Consider the following 17285-nt stretch of genomic DNA (forward strand, 5'->3'; position numbering starts at 1 on the left):
TTTTCATGATTCATGTATGGGAGAGTCACTTAACAAGAGTTGTGTATAACACTGTTGACCTTTGTTGCGACCCAACCTTCTCTGCAGGGAAACACCCTGGAAACATTTCAATATTGTTTTTTGTTTTTTCTTGTCAATAGATTCCTATGTTGTCATTTTACTGCTCTGGACCACACAACATGTGTGTATGTGACCTGAAACACGAGTTTGACTCCCTTGTTTTAGACATAATCACCTCTGAGAATTCAATCTGTAAAAACAAACAATTTTCTTGAAGCTCTCATCCATACAGGATCTTTTCTGAACACAGTAGACGTCTGAATAAACTTGAACTCTGGTTTCAGGAGGCTCGATGTGACCCGTGAGGTTAATACACGTCAAATAGCGCATCAGGGTCCGCAGCAGCACGAGACTCGTCCTGCGTACTGGTGGACTTGTAAGACTCTGCCCTGTGATTTCCTTCTCCGCCGTGTGGCTGTAGTCACGACCTTCAGCAAAGCCTGTCGGAATTTGGGCTCCAGTCGGCAGCGTCTCCTCTGAGCTCCGTTGGCTGACAGCCTCGCCATTCAGCACGCAGCCCGCCCGGAGGCACCGAGAGCGGCATGGCAACGCGGAGTGGACCGGGAGACAAGGTGTGGTGAGGAGGGGAGGGGGGGGGGGGGGGGCTCCGACAGTTTACCCGGACCAGCGAGCAGCAGCACCAGTACCAGTACCAGTAGCAGTACCAGCAGCTCGGAGACACGCGGCAGCTCCTCGGACACCCGCCGCCGTTAGAGACGATGCGCCACCGCCGCGTCGCTGCTCAGTCGCCGCCGCGGACCGGGAGCCGGAGCCAGGAGGAGCGGGGACGGCGCTGACTGACGGGGGACAAAGTTGCGCGTGTGTGTATGTGTGCGTGCGTGCGCGTGAGTGTGTGTGCATGTGCGCACTTCTCCGTGGTCCCGTTCACTGCCGATCGAGAAGATGCTGAGCCGACTGATGAGCAGCAGCATCAGGAGTCTGGACCGGGAATGCAACTGCACCGTGAGGCTGCTGGACGACTCCGAGTACACCTGCACCATCCAGGTCAGTGCCGCACACCTCCACCTGCACCATCCAGGTCAGTGCCGCACACCTCCACCTGCACCATCCAGGTCAGTGCCGCACACCTCCACCTGCACCATCCAGGTCAGTACCGCACACCTCCACTTGCACCGTCCAGGTCAGTACCGCACACCTCCACCTGCACCGGGCACCGTCCAGGTCAGTACCGCACACCTACACCCGCACCAGGTCAGTACCGTACACCTCCACCTGCACCGTCCAGGTCAGTACCGCACACCTCCACCTGCACCAGGTCAGTACTGCACACCTCCACCTGCACCGTCCAGGTCAGTACCGCACACCTCCACCTGCACCAGGTCAGTACTGCACACCTCCACCTGCACCGGGCACCGTCCAGGTCAGTACCGCACACCTACACCCGCACCAGGTCAGTACCGCACACCTCCACCTGCACCGTCCAGGTCAGTACCGCACACCTCCACCTGCACCGTCCAGGTCAGTACCGCACACCTCCACCTGCACCGTCCAGGTCAGTACCGCACTCCTTCACCCGCTCCCCGTGTCTCCCGTCGACCTGGAGCAAAACACATCAGGTGGAAGGATGCTGGTCTCTTCTCTCTTTCAGTCTGCATCGTGCAGAGAATGTGCTTATTGCAGGAGTTGTTTTTTCTTTTTTTTTAATTAACTAATCTTCAACACAAGTCAAGATAAATATCATTATAAATGAAACTCAGTGTGCGGCTGGTGTTATAGAAGGTCACCTGTCTGTGTGTGTGTGTGTGTGTGTGTGTGTGTGTGTGTGTGTGTGTGTGTGTGTGTGTGTGTGTGTGTGTGTGTGTGTGTGTCCGTGCCATCAGGACCACATGAGGTGTGTGCATGCACAGTGGATGTTCAAGCATCGTCATGAACCATCAGGATGAACCATAAGAAAAGCCTGAGTGTTTATAGTGGCTGGAGGCCCACCATGAGGACTTGATGCATTAAAGAAACTTCAGAAGTACAGCAAGAAGAAGATTCATCCAGGATAGATAAGGAATTGGCTTTCCATGGGAATCGAGAGTTTATTTCCTTCTTGAGTTAACGAGCAAAACTACACATTTTTCTGTCATGTACCACGCTATCAATGAAAGCAGCGTAATGGAATGCAGTGAGAGAGAATAAAATAACCTCTTTATTCTTCCTCTATCTATTTATCAAACCTGAAGGTGAAACATCGTCGGGTTCCAGCTTTTCAAGTAGTTGAATCTGTTTTTTATGACATGAGCATCATCAACCCTCACGTCTCCTTGTTGACTTTGTGGTTTGGGTTTGTTTTGGCTGAATCGATGGTTTAGCGTTTGTTGTTGACACACAAAACAAAAGGAAAAAAAAACACAAAATCAAATTTGTGGCTGTGTGAATAACATTATTGTTCATTGTTGCATTACGACTGTTTACCTGGTATAAACCGCTGGCCTTGGGTTGCTTGATGTCTTCATTCAGAAGCTTTAGTAAAACTCAATCCTGCTGCATGTTGGATTAGTCATTCAACCTGTCCTTCACAGTCCTTAATGAGTCATGTGTGCTTAAAGCGTCTCTCTTCAATTCTTGCAGTTTATATTCTCCGGAAAAAGAAAAAAAAGAACGTCAATGGCAACGACATGAATGGATGCGAGGCATGACTGGAGTCGGTAAACACTGTGAGAGAGTGAGGAAAAGACTCGTACCAGTGATTAATGCGCATTGCCTCCTTTATAAATCAAGTGTGTGCGTGAGAGGACGGTTTGTGTGGCTGCTTGGCTGTGAAGTCTGCCGTGTCTTTTAACGTCTAACCTGGCCGTTTGATAAGGGAGCAGTGTTTTGATGCCGGGTTTCCTGGAAGGGACTCCGGCTCTCCTGAAGCAGAGATGACAGTCCACAAAGGCCGTCATCATCCGCTCGTTGCCGTGCGCCGACTGCAAAGGGAAAGCAAGTCTTTCAACATCTAACAACTCAAAGTTTGCAGGCCCTCAGAGGACAAATAAAAATCACATTCCATTGTCTGTCCTCCTCCTGGCTGCTGCAGAATTAGCCAACAAGTGTGGAGCAGCATGCTTTGCCGTTCATTCATACAATCATGTTTTGTGTGTAACGTGTGGGTGGAGGCAGTCAGATGGCTCTCAGCCCACCACCAGCGCCTCCAACTGTTTTCATCTCCATGGCAAAAGAAGCTTTGCAGCATGTTTGAGTTTTGACCAAACAGTTTTGAGCAGCTGGACACCGGGTCAGTTTGTGCCACTGATCAGAACTCAGAAAGAGACGGTGTGTCTTGTGCTGCCAGCGCTTGAGTCCCGCGCCGCCGCTTCACCAGACCACTCTTCACGTTGCTGGGCTGTCAGGAAATGCTGATCCAGTACTTTTCAGACACTGAGAGCACACAGTCGGGACGGAAAGCTTCAGTTTCTAGTGGAGCTTCTACCGAGACGACCTGCTCTGTTTTGGTATATTTCATCACTTCCAGCAGGGGAAATCGTGAACTACATGTTTTTTTTTTGGGGGGGGGGGTTTCCCACACTATAAAGCTTTTGATGAAGCACAAACTGAAACATTAATGAGATCACCGGCTTAATCAGATGTCTATTGTTTACAACAGCGCCATCGCTATTAATTTGCTGACATCAGAATGTGAGACACAGCGTTTAAGGACCTGGATTTCATTCAGTTTTACACAAAACGTCTGCAGAGCTACATAGACAGCAGTGATTCTAACATTTTCATCGGCACAAGGTATGTTACAGTGACTTGTGTGGAATGGCTGCTGTCCTTTCCTGGACACCTCAGAGATGAGGCCTAGAATAAAGGGTCTCCTGGGACCTGGAGGCGGTCGCACTCTTCATTTAACTCAATTAGCCTCCACCTCAAACTGTTACACGGAAATAGCATCATTTGGGAATGGTGATAGCTGTGACCTTCATCAACGGCAACATGGAGTCACCGAGGTGAAATGAAAGTTCTCACGTCTTCTGGCCTGGACATGAGGTTTACCAGCATCCCTCTTTCACGCCCAGCACACATGCTGGCTCCCTTCAATCACTGACGACTCCGTGGCTGATTACATCAAAACCCCTCGATCCACAGGGACACTCATGCCCATTGATCTCTCCGGCTTTTCCGACACGATTCTGCCCTTCAGGATATTCACAGGCACCTCACATCCACGCTCCCCGCCGATCAACTCGGCGCTGCTTCTGGCTAATTGGTGTGGCGGCAGGTGAAGGGCTGCGCTGCAGTGATGATCCACTCATCTGTTGTGATGAGATCAGAAAAAAAGATGGGAGGTGCTGAGAAGAGTTTTTAGCAGCTGCTTTAAGGCTGGTTGGAATCTAAGAATTCCAAGCTCACGAGAGATGTTGAGGTCGGCGCCGACCTCGTCATTCAGTTCTGCCAAAGTGAAATGCTACTGCTGCCTTGCTCACTGACCCATTGGTCATGGTGCGTGCAAGGATGGCAGCCACTGCTCAACACAGTATAACAACGTGCTTCTGCTGAAAACAGATGAAACGGTTTCCAGAGCTTCTCTCTCACGACTCTGGGTGTCATCACATACTGAGAGGTTATCTTCTTCACTTGTGAAACCCTCAAACAGTCTCGACACAGAAACAAACAACAAAGTGATTTGATCAGAAGCACCACGGTGGCAGTCGTAATGATTTAAAAGCACATTTTGATGGCAGGATTCAGAAGGAATGTTGTTAATGTGTGACTTGGATCGTCGATCCGACAGGCCAGACGGTACTTTTGCACTATTATGGATCTTTTCATCTGATGTCTAATTGTGGATAACCAACATGCAACTGACAATTTTTCTATTTTTAACTGTCGATAAACATTTGTTGCTGCAGAAGTTAAAGCAACAGCGGTTTTGACTGGATTGATTTTAAATTTTAAAATTAAAAATAGCGAGCATGAACTCGGTGCTTTCCCCATTTACGCCTTTCCTGCTGTTAAATGTTAAATATTGGAATCTTTTTTTCATGCCTGGGAATTCATTTAGGGAACTTGTCTAGCTTCCATTCAGTCATAGACCACAATCCATGGTCTATGACTGAATGAGTCATGCTTTCATTGTGCTCCTACTGTCTATACAGGCTCCTTGTTACTCCGAAATGAATCAGTGTCATTAAATTGACGCAGCAACAAAGAGATAATGCAGACCTATATATTGTCTGGCAGCTGCACCCTGGATGCCTTTGAATTATATTGTGTAGGTAAGCTGTGTAAGTAAACAGCCGCGGCCTTGGGCTGTTAATCAGCGATGTCTCTGGAGGTTACAGGGAATGTCACTCACCAGTGAGGTGCATTTCATGAGATCGATTAAGAAACAGTGGCTAATGCACGGGACGAAGTCACTAATCGTTTCTCAGAGTCTGAATGACGTCACTGAAACGTTATGCTCACTGAAACTCGTCCACTCGCTCCCTGAAAAAAAGTTTTCTACTAATAACAACGTGTGGTGAACCAGAGGTTGTGTGTCAGGAAGTGAAGCAGGACGAACGCTAGAATAGCAGTGATGCAGGGAGACGAAGTGGTTCAGTCACCTGGCTCCCGCTCACATCCTGCAGAGCTCGCTAATCAAATTAGGAGTGTGCTTTTGGAGCCAAATGCACAACTTGGAAGGAGCTCATCTCGTTGGCGTGGTGAATGCATTATTAAAATAGGCTGCTCTTGTCTCCAAAGTGGTCCCGCTGCACTCGTATTGGCTGCCTCCTGGTGTGTGCTGCTAAAAACGGAGTCGAGCCTTGTAACATATTTTATTTGGGTCTGTTCTTCTGGTCATGTCGTCCTCACTGCAACGCTTCTCCACTGAACTCGTGGAACTGGTTCATTTGACAAATAAGGAAACACAACGGGAATCAGTGTTCTCAGTTCCCTTGAACCAGACCAGCCAGTAACAAAGGAAAGTCATGTTTCATCATTGTTATGTAAAGATCATGAGCCGGAATTCACTTGAGGCATAGAGAATAGCAAGAATACAGTGTATAGAGCATTTATACTTTGCTGCAGCAACTTTCTTTGATTTACTATAAATAATTTGTGGTTTTGGAAAGGATTTTTTGATAACATCATCTCTGACAAGAAAGAGAACCACGAGAAGTATTTTTCACTCATACAAGTCTGTAATTGAGCACAATGTTGCCTTCAACTAAAAACGCATGTCTGCATGATGATATGCTTACGATGTCAGTGCGTCTGATAATGAGCCTCGAATTCAAAGTGCAGCTGGAGTTGATGTGAAGAGAAAATCAGTGCAGTGCCAGATGTAGAACTTTCAACCACGAGACAAAACTGCTTGTGTGAAATGAACTTAGTCCGTTCAGTAGTTTTGACATTTCGGTTTGAAATATAGACGTCAGCTTTCTGCTGAAAAAGTCAGGCAGTTGCACTCATATTCATAATATAGCAGCAATAAATGTCTACAAAATGTCATGATCATCCAGCATTCGCTGAGATAATGATGATGTGAATTCAGCTGAAATAACCATAAAGAAAAAAGAGAATGGACCTTTCTTTAGTCACAAATTGCAACACTGTGAGTTTTTTCCCCCCAAAAAGGTTTCCTTCAAAGCCAATAAAGGTTTTTCATAATCAGTCAGGTAAAATAGTTTGATGTCAGTTACATAACCGGGGGTCAAAGGAGCATTTTAGAAAGGCAGAATTAAAAAAAGAATGAAGCTCCAGAAAACTAAACACAAAGCCACTGTTGAAATGTATTTAGCGAACAATTGACCACTCACACTTACAAACCTTTCCAATGAGGTTTGATCCAGTTTGTCCAATTTTGAGGAGCATAACCAAAAAGGAGAGGTGATAACGAAAACGTATATTTTATATCTTTCTTGTAAAAACAGGTCCATATAAAACAACGACATACAAGTGCATAGAGAAAGTAGAAAAATGAATTAAAAACGATAATGAAAGAGACAGACTATTGCACCGTGCCGTCTCAGTTTAGAGGTAAATGTGTCACTTTTCAAAGGCCAGGTGACCAGGACTTCTACAACGTGGCTCTCAGACGACACATAAAGCAGAACATCAGCGGTTTTCGTCACGCCTCACATGTCGGCGACTCAACACAGGATGAATATCAATTCATAAAACCTTTTAAACAAGGTTGAAAGAAGAAATTCTTTTGAAAACATCCAAGACTTTCCCCCTGCAGACAGGCAGTGGTTTCCTGATGAGGATTCATCAGGAAACCACTGCCTGTCTGCAGCCCATGAAGGAGCTGCAGCACCAGACGAACACATGCAGGCGTCCTGCACAAATCCAGCAGCAGTGCGGTTCCCCCAGTGATGATTGCCTTTTGATGATTGCGTTTTATTTAGCTTTGGTTAATTCACCTTCAAAACGCCGCAGGCTGCGCTGACAGTCTGCGCTGACAGTCTGACGCTGCTATGTGGACACGCCGCCATGACAGTGTTCGCACTACGTAGAGAGAATAGTGGCATTTCTTCAACATTTAGTGAAATTATGAGAATGATCCTTGTGATGGATATATATGTGTGTGTGTGTGTGTGTGTGTGTGTGTGTGTGTGTGTGTGTGTGTGTGTGTGTGTGTGTGTGTGTGTGTGTGTGTGTGTGTGTGTGTGTGTGTGTGTGTGTGTGTGTGTGGGTGTGTGTGTGTATAAATATGATCCAAGATTCAAATGGAGGAAAATCAAGGAAAAGCTGGATTTAGGGCAATAAACTTTATATACAATGTTTCTGGAGCAACGAGACCTTGTGAAAGTGATGAAAAGCTAAATAATATCACTCTTTTAAAGCAAGACGCTGCATCTCAACCGAAACTACCTGACACTAAAGGTTCCATGTACTTTTTATTTTTAATGAATTAGAAGGATCCTGTGTCGATAGTTGCCTGTGTTCCCACTACTGTCTGTTGTCTTGAGAGTTAACTAAATGATCACAGTCTTTTACTTGGTTTGTAAAGCTCCCATGTATGAACAAATCAGCTGGATGGTGTTTTTCTTTCTCCATTTTTTTAGAGTAAATGAGAAACTATTGCCGGCTCTGCTCCCTGCTGTCAGTGGAGGTGTGTCTGTTCATTCTTTTCTGATAAGGGGTTCGCAACCAGCTTTCCTCATCACATCACAGTTACTGGAGAGACCAATGAGAATTTCACCTGACGTCTGCACGAGCAGCCTGTGGCCCGCAGGCACATCCTCGGTCACATAATAATAATCCACAGGCGAGGATTGCTGGTCCCCCTAAGTAGATTAATTTCTAACCGGTAAAGGCTTAATATAGAATAAAAGTAGGATGCGCTGCAGACAGAGCTTTTGCTTCTTTTCTGCCTCGACGCGAAGCGACGAACCGCCCTGCCACAGTCTGTGAGCCACGCGTCTTTCTGATGTTGAAGGGGCGCCGCTAAATAGCATGTTAATCCTTCATGTGGAGAAGGGCGAGATAAACCCCGGAGGCTTTGCTGTGCTTTCAGACTGGGACGTTTGGCCGTGACGGTTTTATGTTTGACTCCTGCGAAGTCAGGGCCACTCCCCCCAGTGTCACGGACAATCCTCCTCATCACATATGTGATATACCATTTCACTCTTTCTCACGTTCATGTAGTTGAGTTACATAAAGTGGAACATGACAGAAAATGTGTTGTCAAGGAAACAATGGTTCATCTCAAGTGACACCGATTGCGGAAATTATGAAATTATGTTTTGATGTATAAAACTGCTGCTTTGCATATCACAAAAGACAAGAGACTGAGTGTTTTGTAGTGTATTGGAAATGTGTTTTTATTTAGCATTTAAATGGTGCAACACTTGAATGGAACCTGTATTTGGAGGATGAGCAGCAGACCTGAATATTTGAGTTTCACCTGTAAAATACCTAACATCTGTAGTCAATTGTACATCTATGTCTAGTCTGGGTATCTCTTCATTCTTAGTGATTCATTCAATATCATTAAAATTCCTTTGACCTCTTTTATACACACATTTAGCCTTTTCCAGCCTCTTTGGTAGTAATTGAGCCTTCTTCCACTCAAACCTGTGACCCAATCACCAATTGGAGGGATAATAATAATTAATAGGGATAATTGATTGGATAAAAAAGGGTGGGGGATAGTATCCTGTGTTTAGAGTTAACGCTGGAGTGTTTTGGGTTTGCGGAGAGTGTGACAAGAAGGATTTTGCCTTTTGTTTAAATGCATTTTCTCCAGGCGTTCACACAGGTCAGTTGGTTATATGTGAGCCCCGATCAGCAGTAACTTGCCTCGACGCCTGACGCTTTTGTCTTTGTAGTGGTTGTTTGGATTGTAAAGTAATTCTCCCTGTGAATGATCTCGCTCGCTTTCACTTCACGGCCAGTGTTTCTACCTGCCTCTTATTCGACGTCTCTTTCATCTTCCTTCTCCTTCTGTTGCTTGGTCTCCTGCCTGGCCCCCTATTTCTCAGGCCGAACCCCCCTCCTTGCTGCTTTTCACTTTCATCCCTCTTCCTCCCTCAGTCTCTGGCTGTCCCGGCGTGGTGGGAAGCTGAGCAGATTAATGAGCCTGCCCTCAGTGAACCTGACACCGATGGACCACACAGCAAAGACATACAATACGTGACACGGCAGTCAGTATGTGGAGGGCGGCCGCTCACTCAGAGCCAGACATTACTACTACTGCTGCGCATTTGAAAGGCTCTCCATGGCAAACTGAGTCGATATGTTGTCATTGCATGTTGGACTACATCTGTTGGAGGCGCAACGGTTCACTTTAGTGAAAACAGACGGTATTTGTGCAGACATCAAGGGTTCGCAGTTGCTGATTCATAAATACTTTAGGTACTTTCTCTCCTGTACCACTGTGGGGTTCACATTCGGTGCTCACACTTACACCGATTGCAGCCGTTCACTCTTGTTTCTAGCTTGTCCAGTATTTGCACAGTATTTGCCTCCGTAGCCCAAGAGGCCAATCTCTCCCTCCTTGTTATCATTCCTTTAGCAAGGCCAGTTTGATTTTTCTTTTGTACCAACGTTACAAAAAAAAAGAAAAGGACAAAGTGTGTGTCAGCAAGACGGTGCACACTATATCCTTCCTCTCGCTTCTCTGTCACAGTGGTGAATTACATCTCACAGGGAGTTTGTGTGCTTTTGCTGAAGCCTTTGAAGCTTTTTAAAGTAAAAATATGAGAAGCGAGTGTTCAATGCAGTGTTGGGAGTCTGTCTGCACCCGGCTGACTCACCAGAGTGCTCAGGTCCAAACACGCTCAGCAGGAAATGAAGACGCAGAAGAGTAGGTCAAGTGCACATCCAGTCAGACTGAGCTTCATCAGTGCAATTAAGTTTAACACCACGTTGTAGAGTTTCTGCTTCACAAATCCCGAATATAGTGTGGATATAGTCTCGGCTCCTCAGACTTACAGACAGGGATACGTTCATATTCTGTCTAAAACAAATGAATGCAAATGAACCGATTCTGTTAAATCAGAATTTATAATAAAACTTCCAAAAGTACTACTACAATGTGGTATATATCATCTGGCTTCACATGACTAAACTTACCAATCCATTCACTTTTAAATATACATTTTATAGTTTCTTTCTCACAAATGTGAGGACAAGAAAGACGTCTAAACACATCCGGATGAAGCACAAAAATTCCAAAAATTCCCTGGGAAAGAGGCACAACAACGCTAAAACCCTCATAGATGCACCATATCAGGACTCTCTGGGAATTGTTTTGTTTTACTTATGATGAAAAATCAGTTTATGGAGAAGAGACTGCTGTGTTTCCTCTGGTACTGGAGGCGTTGCCAGTAACAGAAGAATCAAGACTGTAGCGGTTTGGCCAGTTGTTGATTATTCAGGAGGGAAAAGATATCAAGCACACGACCATCATAACAAAGGAAATAATGGACTGTTGAGATGCTCAGTAATGAGTCCTGATGCAGTCCATCTGAAAACCTTCCCAGAGAGCTGGAATCTGCCTGGAAGAACAGGGTTTATCACTGGGTGTGGCGTCGTGGTTACACACCGGGTTTGAATCCTACCATACGTATTCTCTGGTTTCCTCCTACAGTCCTTGACGAGATGCATCTGAGGCTTAGCGCTGATTCTAAATCGTCTGATTGTAAGTGTGTGTTTAGCCTGTGATGGACGGTTGGCCTGCTGTTTGAAAGATGGATCGAAGCAAATAAACATTTTAGAGGCTTGAGTTGATGCCAAGTATTGCAGTGTGATGAAGTATTTATCAATTGTGCCAAGAACTGTGATAACAATATATATTTTTGATTTGAACACATTTTTTTCTCACCTCTGAATATTTGATAAATATCCTGACAGTTTCATTTTGACACGGACTGTACCTATGTTGATGTTCTCATCATATTTTAGGAAGCAACTAGATGACTATCAGGTCGATGGTTTAATGTGTGGAACTGAGCTGGTTGGAACCAAACAGAATAGTTCCGCTCTGGCACTTGGTCGTCTGACGACCATGAGACTGCTGAAGCCCGAAGGTGGAAAAAAATCTGGAAATGAGTGTTCCTCCGTTTAGTAAATCCGTCTGTCTGTGTCTGTCTTTGTTACGTCATTTGGCACATCTTCCAATTAATGCAACATTTGGCCCAGCCGCAGGAAAGTGCCGAGTCGTCGTCAGGCTGTGGGAATGAAGCTCTGAAGATTAGCAGGAGGGATCTGCATTCGTCTCTCAACACTGGTTGATATGAGAGAAATCCTTCTTACCACAGCACAGGCTTTACAGCAGGGAAATCTTGAGGGCTTTACAGGAACGAGGGCGAGCAATCTCCTGGTGTCACTGGAGTCTTCTCTGGTGCTTCTCTTCCTCTTTCTTCTTTAATGTCGAACTTGAAAGGAGTGATGGAGCTTGTTTCAAAACGACAGTCAGACATGACAGTAAGAATGGGGAGCCGATACACGTGGGTAAATCCGCACGGACCCATGTCGGTCGCTGGAATCTTTCTGTCGGGAACCCTGCTTCCCCGTGGGCCACATGTTTTATTCATGACCCCAGCGGCTGAACTTTAATCACCATACTAATCATGCTCTCACTGATTCACTGTTGATTATCAACGTGTGAGCTGTGCAGTGGTGTTTGTGTGTTTATTGGTGCTAAAGATAGTCCTCACTGAATTCCTGTGTTAATAGAAAATGGCACCCAGAAATGGTGCTGGACTCTTGTACCTACTGGGATGTCAGTTGGGCGCTCAGCAAACAAATGGAAAAAGCTTTGATTACCCAGAGATGCTGACGTTCTGTTGGGCTGCCTGCTGGCTCCGCACATTGCAGACAACAGTACCCTGTGTGTGCGTGAGTGTGTGTGTGTGTGTGTGTGTGTGTGTGTGTGTGTGTGTGTGTGTGTGTGTTGTGTGCTTCAGGTTGGAGGATTTGCATTGGACAAGGGAAAATGGTGACTTTACACCATTAAGATGACTGTAATGACGGCGGGACTCTCGCGAGGGGAAACACACTGTGTCTGCTAATTACGCTGCGGCAAAGAGATGAAATGCTAATTGTTTCCAGATAAAGAGCAGAAAAGAGCTTTCATTGTGGCACAGTGCAGATTTTTCAATCGGCGTGTATAATAATCTTTTGCTTATGTTTGCGTTCACATTTGCATGCATGCTACATTTTAGAATAAAATCAAATCCAGCACTGATGCCTGACACAGGCGTGCACATTTTCTGGCTTTTAAAGATTGTGTTTATGTTGTGTGTAGTTTAGGAAATAGGCTTAACAAACACTGGTGGGGTGTCTCCATGTGTGTGGTCAGTGTAGGGCAGGCTATGAGCTGCGGTTTGTGGTGTGGGTTTGTCTTGTCGTCGTCTTGTTTGCCGTCTCTTGGGAGTGTGCGGCTTGTCTGCGCTGTAACGCAGGATGAAGGTGTGTCGGAGCAACAGAGCCGGTCTGAGGAACGAGGTGAAGGTCACGCAGCCTCAACTGCTCATTTTAACTCTCAATAATTGTGTCTTGAATATCTGTTTAGTAAATCAGCCATTACAACAGTTGTATTCCTCTCCCCTCCTCTCCTCTCCTCTCCTCTCCTCTCCTCTCCTCCCCTCTCCTCTCCTCTCCTCTCCTCTCCCCTCCTCTCCTCTCCTCTCCTCTCCTCTCCTCTCCTCTCCTCTCTTCTCCTCTCCTCTCCTCTCCTCTCCCCTCCCCTCCTCTCCTCTCCTCTCCTCTCCTCTCTTCTCCTCCTCCTCTCCTCTCCTCTCTTCTCCTCTCCTCTCCTCTCCTCTCCTCTCCTCTCCTCTCCCGTCCTCTCCTCTCCCCTCCCCTCCTCTCCTCTCCTCTCTTCTCCTCTCCCCTCCTCTCTTCTCCTCTCCTCTCCTCTCCTCTCCTCTCCTCTCCTCTCCTCTCCTCTCCTCTCTTCTCCTCCTCCTCTCCTCTCCTCTCCTCTCCTCTCCTCTCCTCTCCTCTCCTCTCCTCTCCCCTCCTCTCCTCTCCCCTCCCCTCCTCTCCTCTCCTCTCCTCTCCTCTCCTCTCCTCTCCCCTCCTCTCCTCTCCTCTCCCCTCCTCTCCCCTCCTCTCCTCTCCTCTCCTCTCCTCTCCTCTCCTCTCCTCTCCTCTCCTCTCCTCTCCTCTCCTCCCCTCTTCTCTCCAGATTTTAACACTAGTAGGAAATAAATATTTACCGTACTATTTCACGCTGCTGATGTTGGGATGTTTCGATGTAGCTTCAAATGTCATGAGGTGAACTTTTTCATCCCATCTGTAGAATTCCATGCACTAGTTGTTGGGTTTTCCTCTACTTCACAAGAGAAGAGTATTATTGTATACAAAGTTAGGACTTTTCAGAGCTGTGATGAATTATGAAGTCCCTGTCAATTGTTTTGTGTCCACTGCCTGAAGTGGAAACCAAGTAAAAGTACAGATAATGTCAGTGTTACAGTAAAGAAAGCAAGCGGGATTGGCAGTATATAGTCCTTTCACACAGTCACACAACTGCAAGAGGTCAGCAACTTTGCATTTCTGCAATCATTTTATAAATAAACACTTGCATTTCATAAGCAAAGATATACTCCAGATATAATCACTGCTTAATGGAACTCCAGCTTGTTTCCGTAACATCAAAGTATTGTGGTTAGCACAGTCGTTCCACATCAATCTTAAAATCTATACTTTCTGTATTGGGTTTGGATGTTGTCCTTGTGTTTGCGTCGACTCTACTCGATATGGACGAGGTTTTGCAGTTTTGTCGATGAATTGCCCACCACCTCCAGTTTCGCACAACCCCGGTGGAGGATATGGACGGACGATGTGTCGCCGGCGACGTTAAGTTTGTGCTTTTCTAAGGGAATTTTAAGCATTTGTGTTTCATGTGAATTTATTTCGGTCAACCGATGCAGAATTTCTGCGGTCAAATCTATTTCACTCTCTCTCTTTATTCATTTTATATGATAAAACTACAACATCCATCCATCCATCCATCCTTGACTTGATTTGTCTGGAACTTCTCGCAGGAGTCAAGCTTTAGGTGAAGCGCATGTCAGTGCTTCAGTCAGGTGGAGAGATAAAACAAATCTCTTCCATCCTTCAGGTGATTGGAGCAACATTTTCACTCAAGACTTCTGGGGAAAGAGCTAACAGAAGTGAAGTTCACCTTTGCTTCTTGTGCTTTTTATCATTTTTTTTTAAAGAAGAAGAAATAGTCTCGTTTCTGCATTTGGAAATACCTGAAAACATGACTACTTTGTTCAAGTGTATATTTGATTTAGTTTTATGCTAAGGAGAAAAACTAGAAAACTATTATCCTTACAGAATATTTTCTGTTGTGCATCATTCCTTCTAAATGACTATAAAAACATTCAGATTTAGCCATCATGCCATAAAAAAACAAAGCTAAAATCCAACATTGATTGATTTTTTTTCTGTCCAAATATGTGACTCAGTGAATGATAAAAGATGAAATTCAGAAAACGACGTCCCTCACATGCACTCATTTAGTCTGTTTAGCAACAGAACGCATAAAAAACCCATCAGTGTTGAAGGAGAGTAAACAGATCATGCATTACATAATTTGCTCCATGCTCTGAGGAGAGAGAGAAGCTCACTTCATGTAAACTAAAGGTAGAATCCATTCATGCTTCATCCCTTCACCACCCAGACCAGCCTGGATCCCCTCATCAGACGTGACTGCGCCTCTTTTTAGCTCAGCTCCTCAGTCCTCAAGTCTGCCGCCGTCTATTTTTACACTCTTGCTATAGTGGAGCAACTGTGTGTGCGTGGAATATTAAGCACCCCCCCTCTCTCTTTCGACTCACTCTCGCTCAACCCCCGTCTCTAACCGTGGGTAAGTGAAGTCATCGTCGGCTCACTTCCATGTGAAGAACGGTGCACACTTCAGTCAAGTGCCAACCAAAGAGCTCTTGCTTTTTTCTTCCCGGCTCTCGCTCTTCGTTACGCTCCCACAAACACACAATACGTCGACTGTCTCTCCCTGTGTATCCCTTTTTTTTCCCTCTCTGTCTTTCACGGTACAGAAGATATTCTCTTTGTGTCTTTACTGGTTTCTTCAGCATCATCTCGCACAGGAAGCTTTGTGATCTGGCCGTCAGTCTGAACTCCGGAGGTGCTGCTCCTCCGATGTGCAGGATCCCCTTGGCTTGTGTGTGTGTGTGTGTGTGTGTGTGTGTGTGTGTGTGTGTGTGTGTGTGTGTGTGTGTAGCTCTCGTTTGCTTTTGTTCCTCAAAGTTGAGGAGTGAGGAGGCAGCCCAGGCTCGCCTGCACTGTGGGAACTCTTTCTTCTTCTCTTCGTCTTTCTGGGTAGCTCTCCGGGAGCTGGACAGCATGAGCATGACTCACCAGGATGGATTGATCTCCTCTACATATAGCTGTTGGCATTTTGTATAATACAACTCCACGCTATAATCACGTTGTTATTTTTGAATGATTGCGGACCGAGCGCCCGCTTCCTTCACACGGCTGTGGTTTGTGTTTGTGCATTATTCAAACAGTACCTCCAAGCTGAAGTGTCAAGCAGCATCACTGATATTTCTGCCTTGATTCATTGACTAATGCCACCGGGCAGCTTTAGGTGCCACCATCAGATTTGTTTTCACACTCAGGTGTACTGTAAAACACATTGGGGAATGCGCGCATTTGCTCAGCAACACACTTACAGACACACACCTCTCTAGACAATGAATGAATCGTGTCCAGACACATTTTTCATTTGGGACTGCAGCTCTGATTCTCACAGTGTGAAATACGGATTTAGATGTGAACAGGAGATCTAATTGGTCAGTTTGGCTTTCAGTCCTGTGGGGATCTCTGTGCAGTTGGTAGAAATCAGACGATTCAGGTGTTCATCGTCACAAAATCTGAGAGGGGATGTTCTCTGGAACCATCGCCCTGTGAAGCAGCTTCATTTTGGAGACTTTTTGAGGAGTTTGACCTGATTGAAAAGACTTTTCATGGTGGAATTTATTAATATAATTTCCCCAAAAATATGGGTGTCCACTCGATTCAGTTTTCCTTCACATGTCAGTCTTTCCCTTGATGCCTCTGTAAAAGTGTTTTATTGGATAGAATCAATAAAACATTGACTTATAGATGTGTCTGTAACCCTCTGACTCAGTGACGTTTTGATATTGTGTTGAATGGTGGAAGACCGCCTTTTTAAAATAGGAACCAATTAACTGCTTGTATTAGCTGTTATTATTGACTGTTCTCCATAAGGCAGTCAATAGTCACAAGGACCTCTTGACCAATGGAGTCTGTAATACACACACAAGTCAAATCCCCTCAACCTCTCATTTCTTTTATTTATGTGCAGCATGCTTTGTCATAGCCTCACGTCATCTTTCTATGTTACTCTACATTATCCTGTTTCATTGTGTAACTGCTACAGTCGATGAGGATAAGCCAAAGGTTATATCTATATCTATATATATATGAAATAGAATAAAAACAACTCTACCATATTACAGTTCTGCAGGAGAAAATTGATGTGAAATAAAATTCAGAAGCTCTTGAATTCGGGCCACTCGTTCATGTTTTCTCTTGGGGATGTTTATTATATTCTTATTATAAATGGCTGACCTGTTGACTTGCACTGTCATAGTACGCTCAGTCACAGCTACGTTATTGTGAAGCAATCGGGAGCTGGTGCATGTGAGGATGTCTGTCCTAATAAACCCTTCACTACATTAGATGTACACTTTTTGTCATCTAAAATGCCAAAAAGTGAAGTCTTCTTCTTCTTCTTCTTCTTCTTCTTCTTCTTCTTCTTCTTCTTCTTCTTCTTCTTCTTCTTCTTCTTCTTC

At 45.3% G+C, this 17285-nt stretch overlaps 1 protein-coding gene across 2 annotated transcripts in view; it reads left to right on the plus strand.

Moving 5' to 3' along the window:
* Positions 1–963: 963 nt before the first annotated feature.
* Positions 964–17285, plus strand: part of LOC308134279 (FERM domain-containing protein 5-like) — a gene marked incomplete at its 5' end in the record, with an annotated part of 86269 nt that continues 69947 nt past the window's right edge. For both annotated transcript variants that reach the window (XM_080501946.1, XM_080501947.1), the window contains one exon: positions 964–1065. In XM_080501946.1, the coding sequence (XP_080358072.1) occupies positions 964–1065 (102 nt within the window). The remainder of the gene's footprint in view (positions 1066–17285) is intronic.

This window comes from Blennius ocellaris (assembly GCF_963422515.1).
Source record: "Blennius ocellaris genome assembly, chromosome: 1".
NCBI lineage: Eukaryota > Metazoa > Chordata > Actinopteri > Blenniiformes > Blenniidae > Blennius > Blennius ocellaris.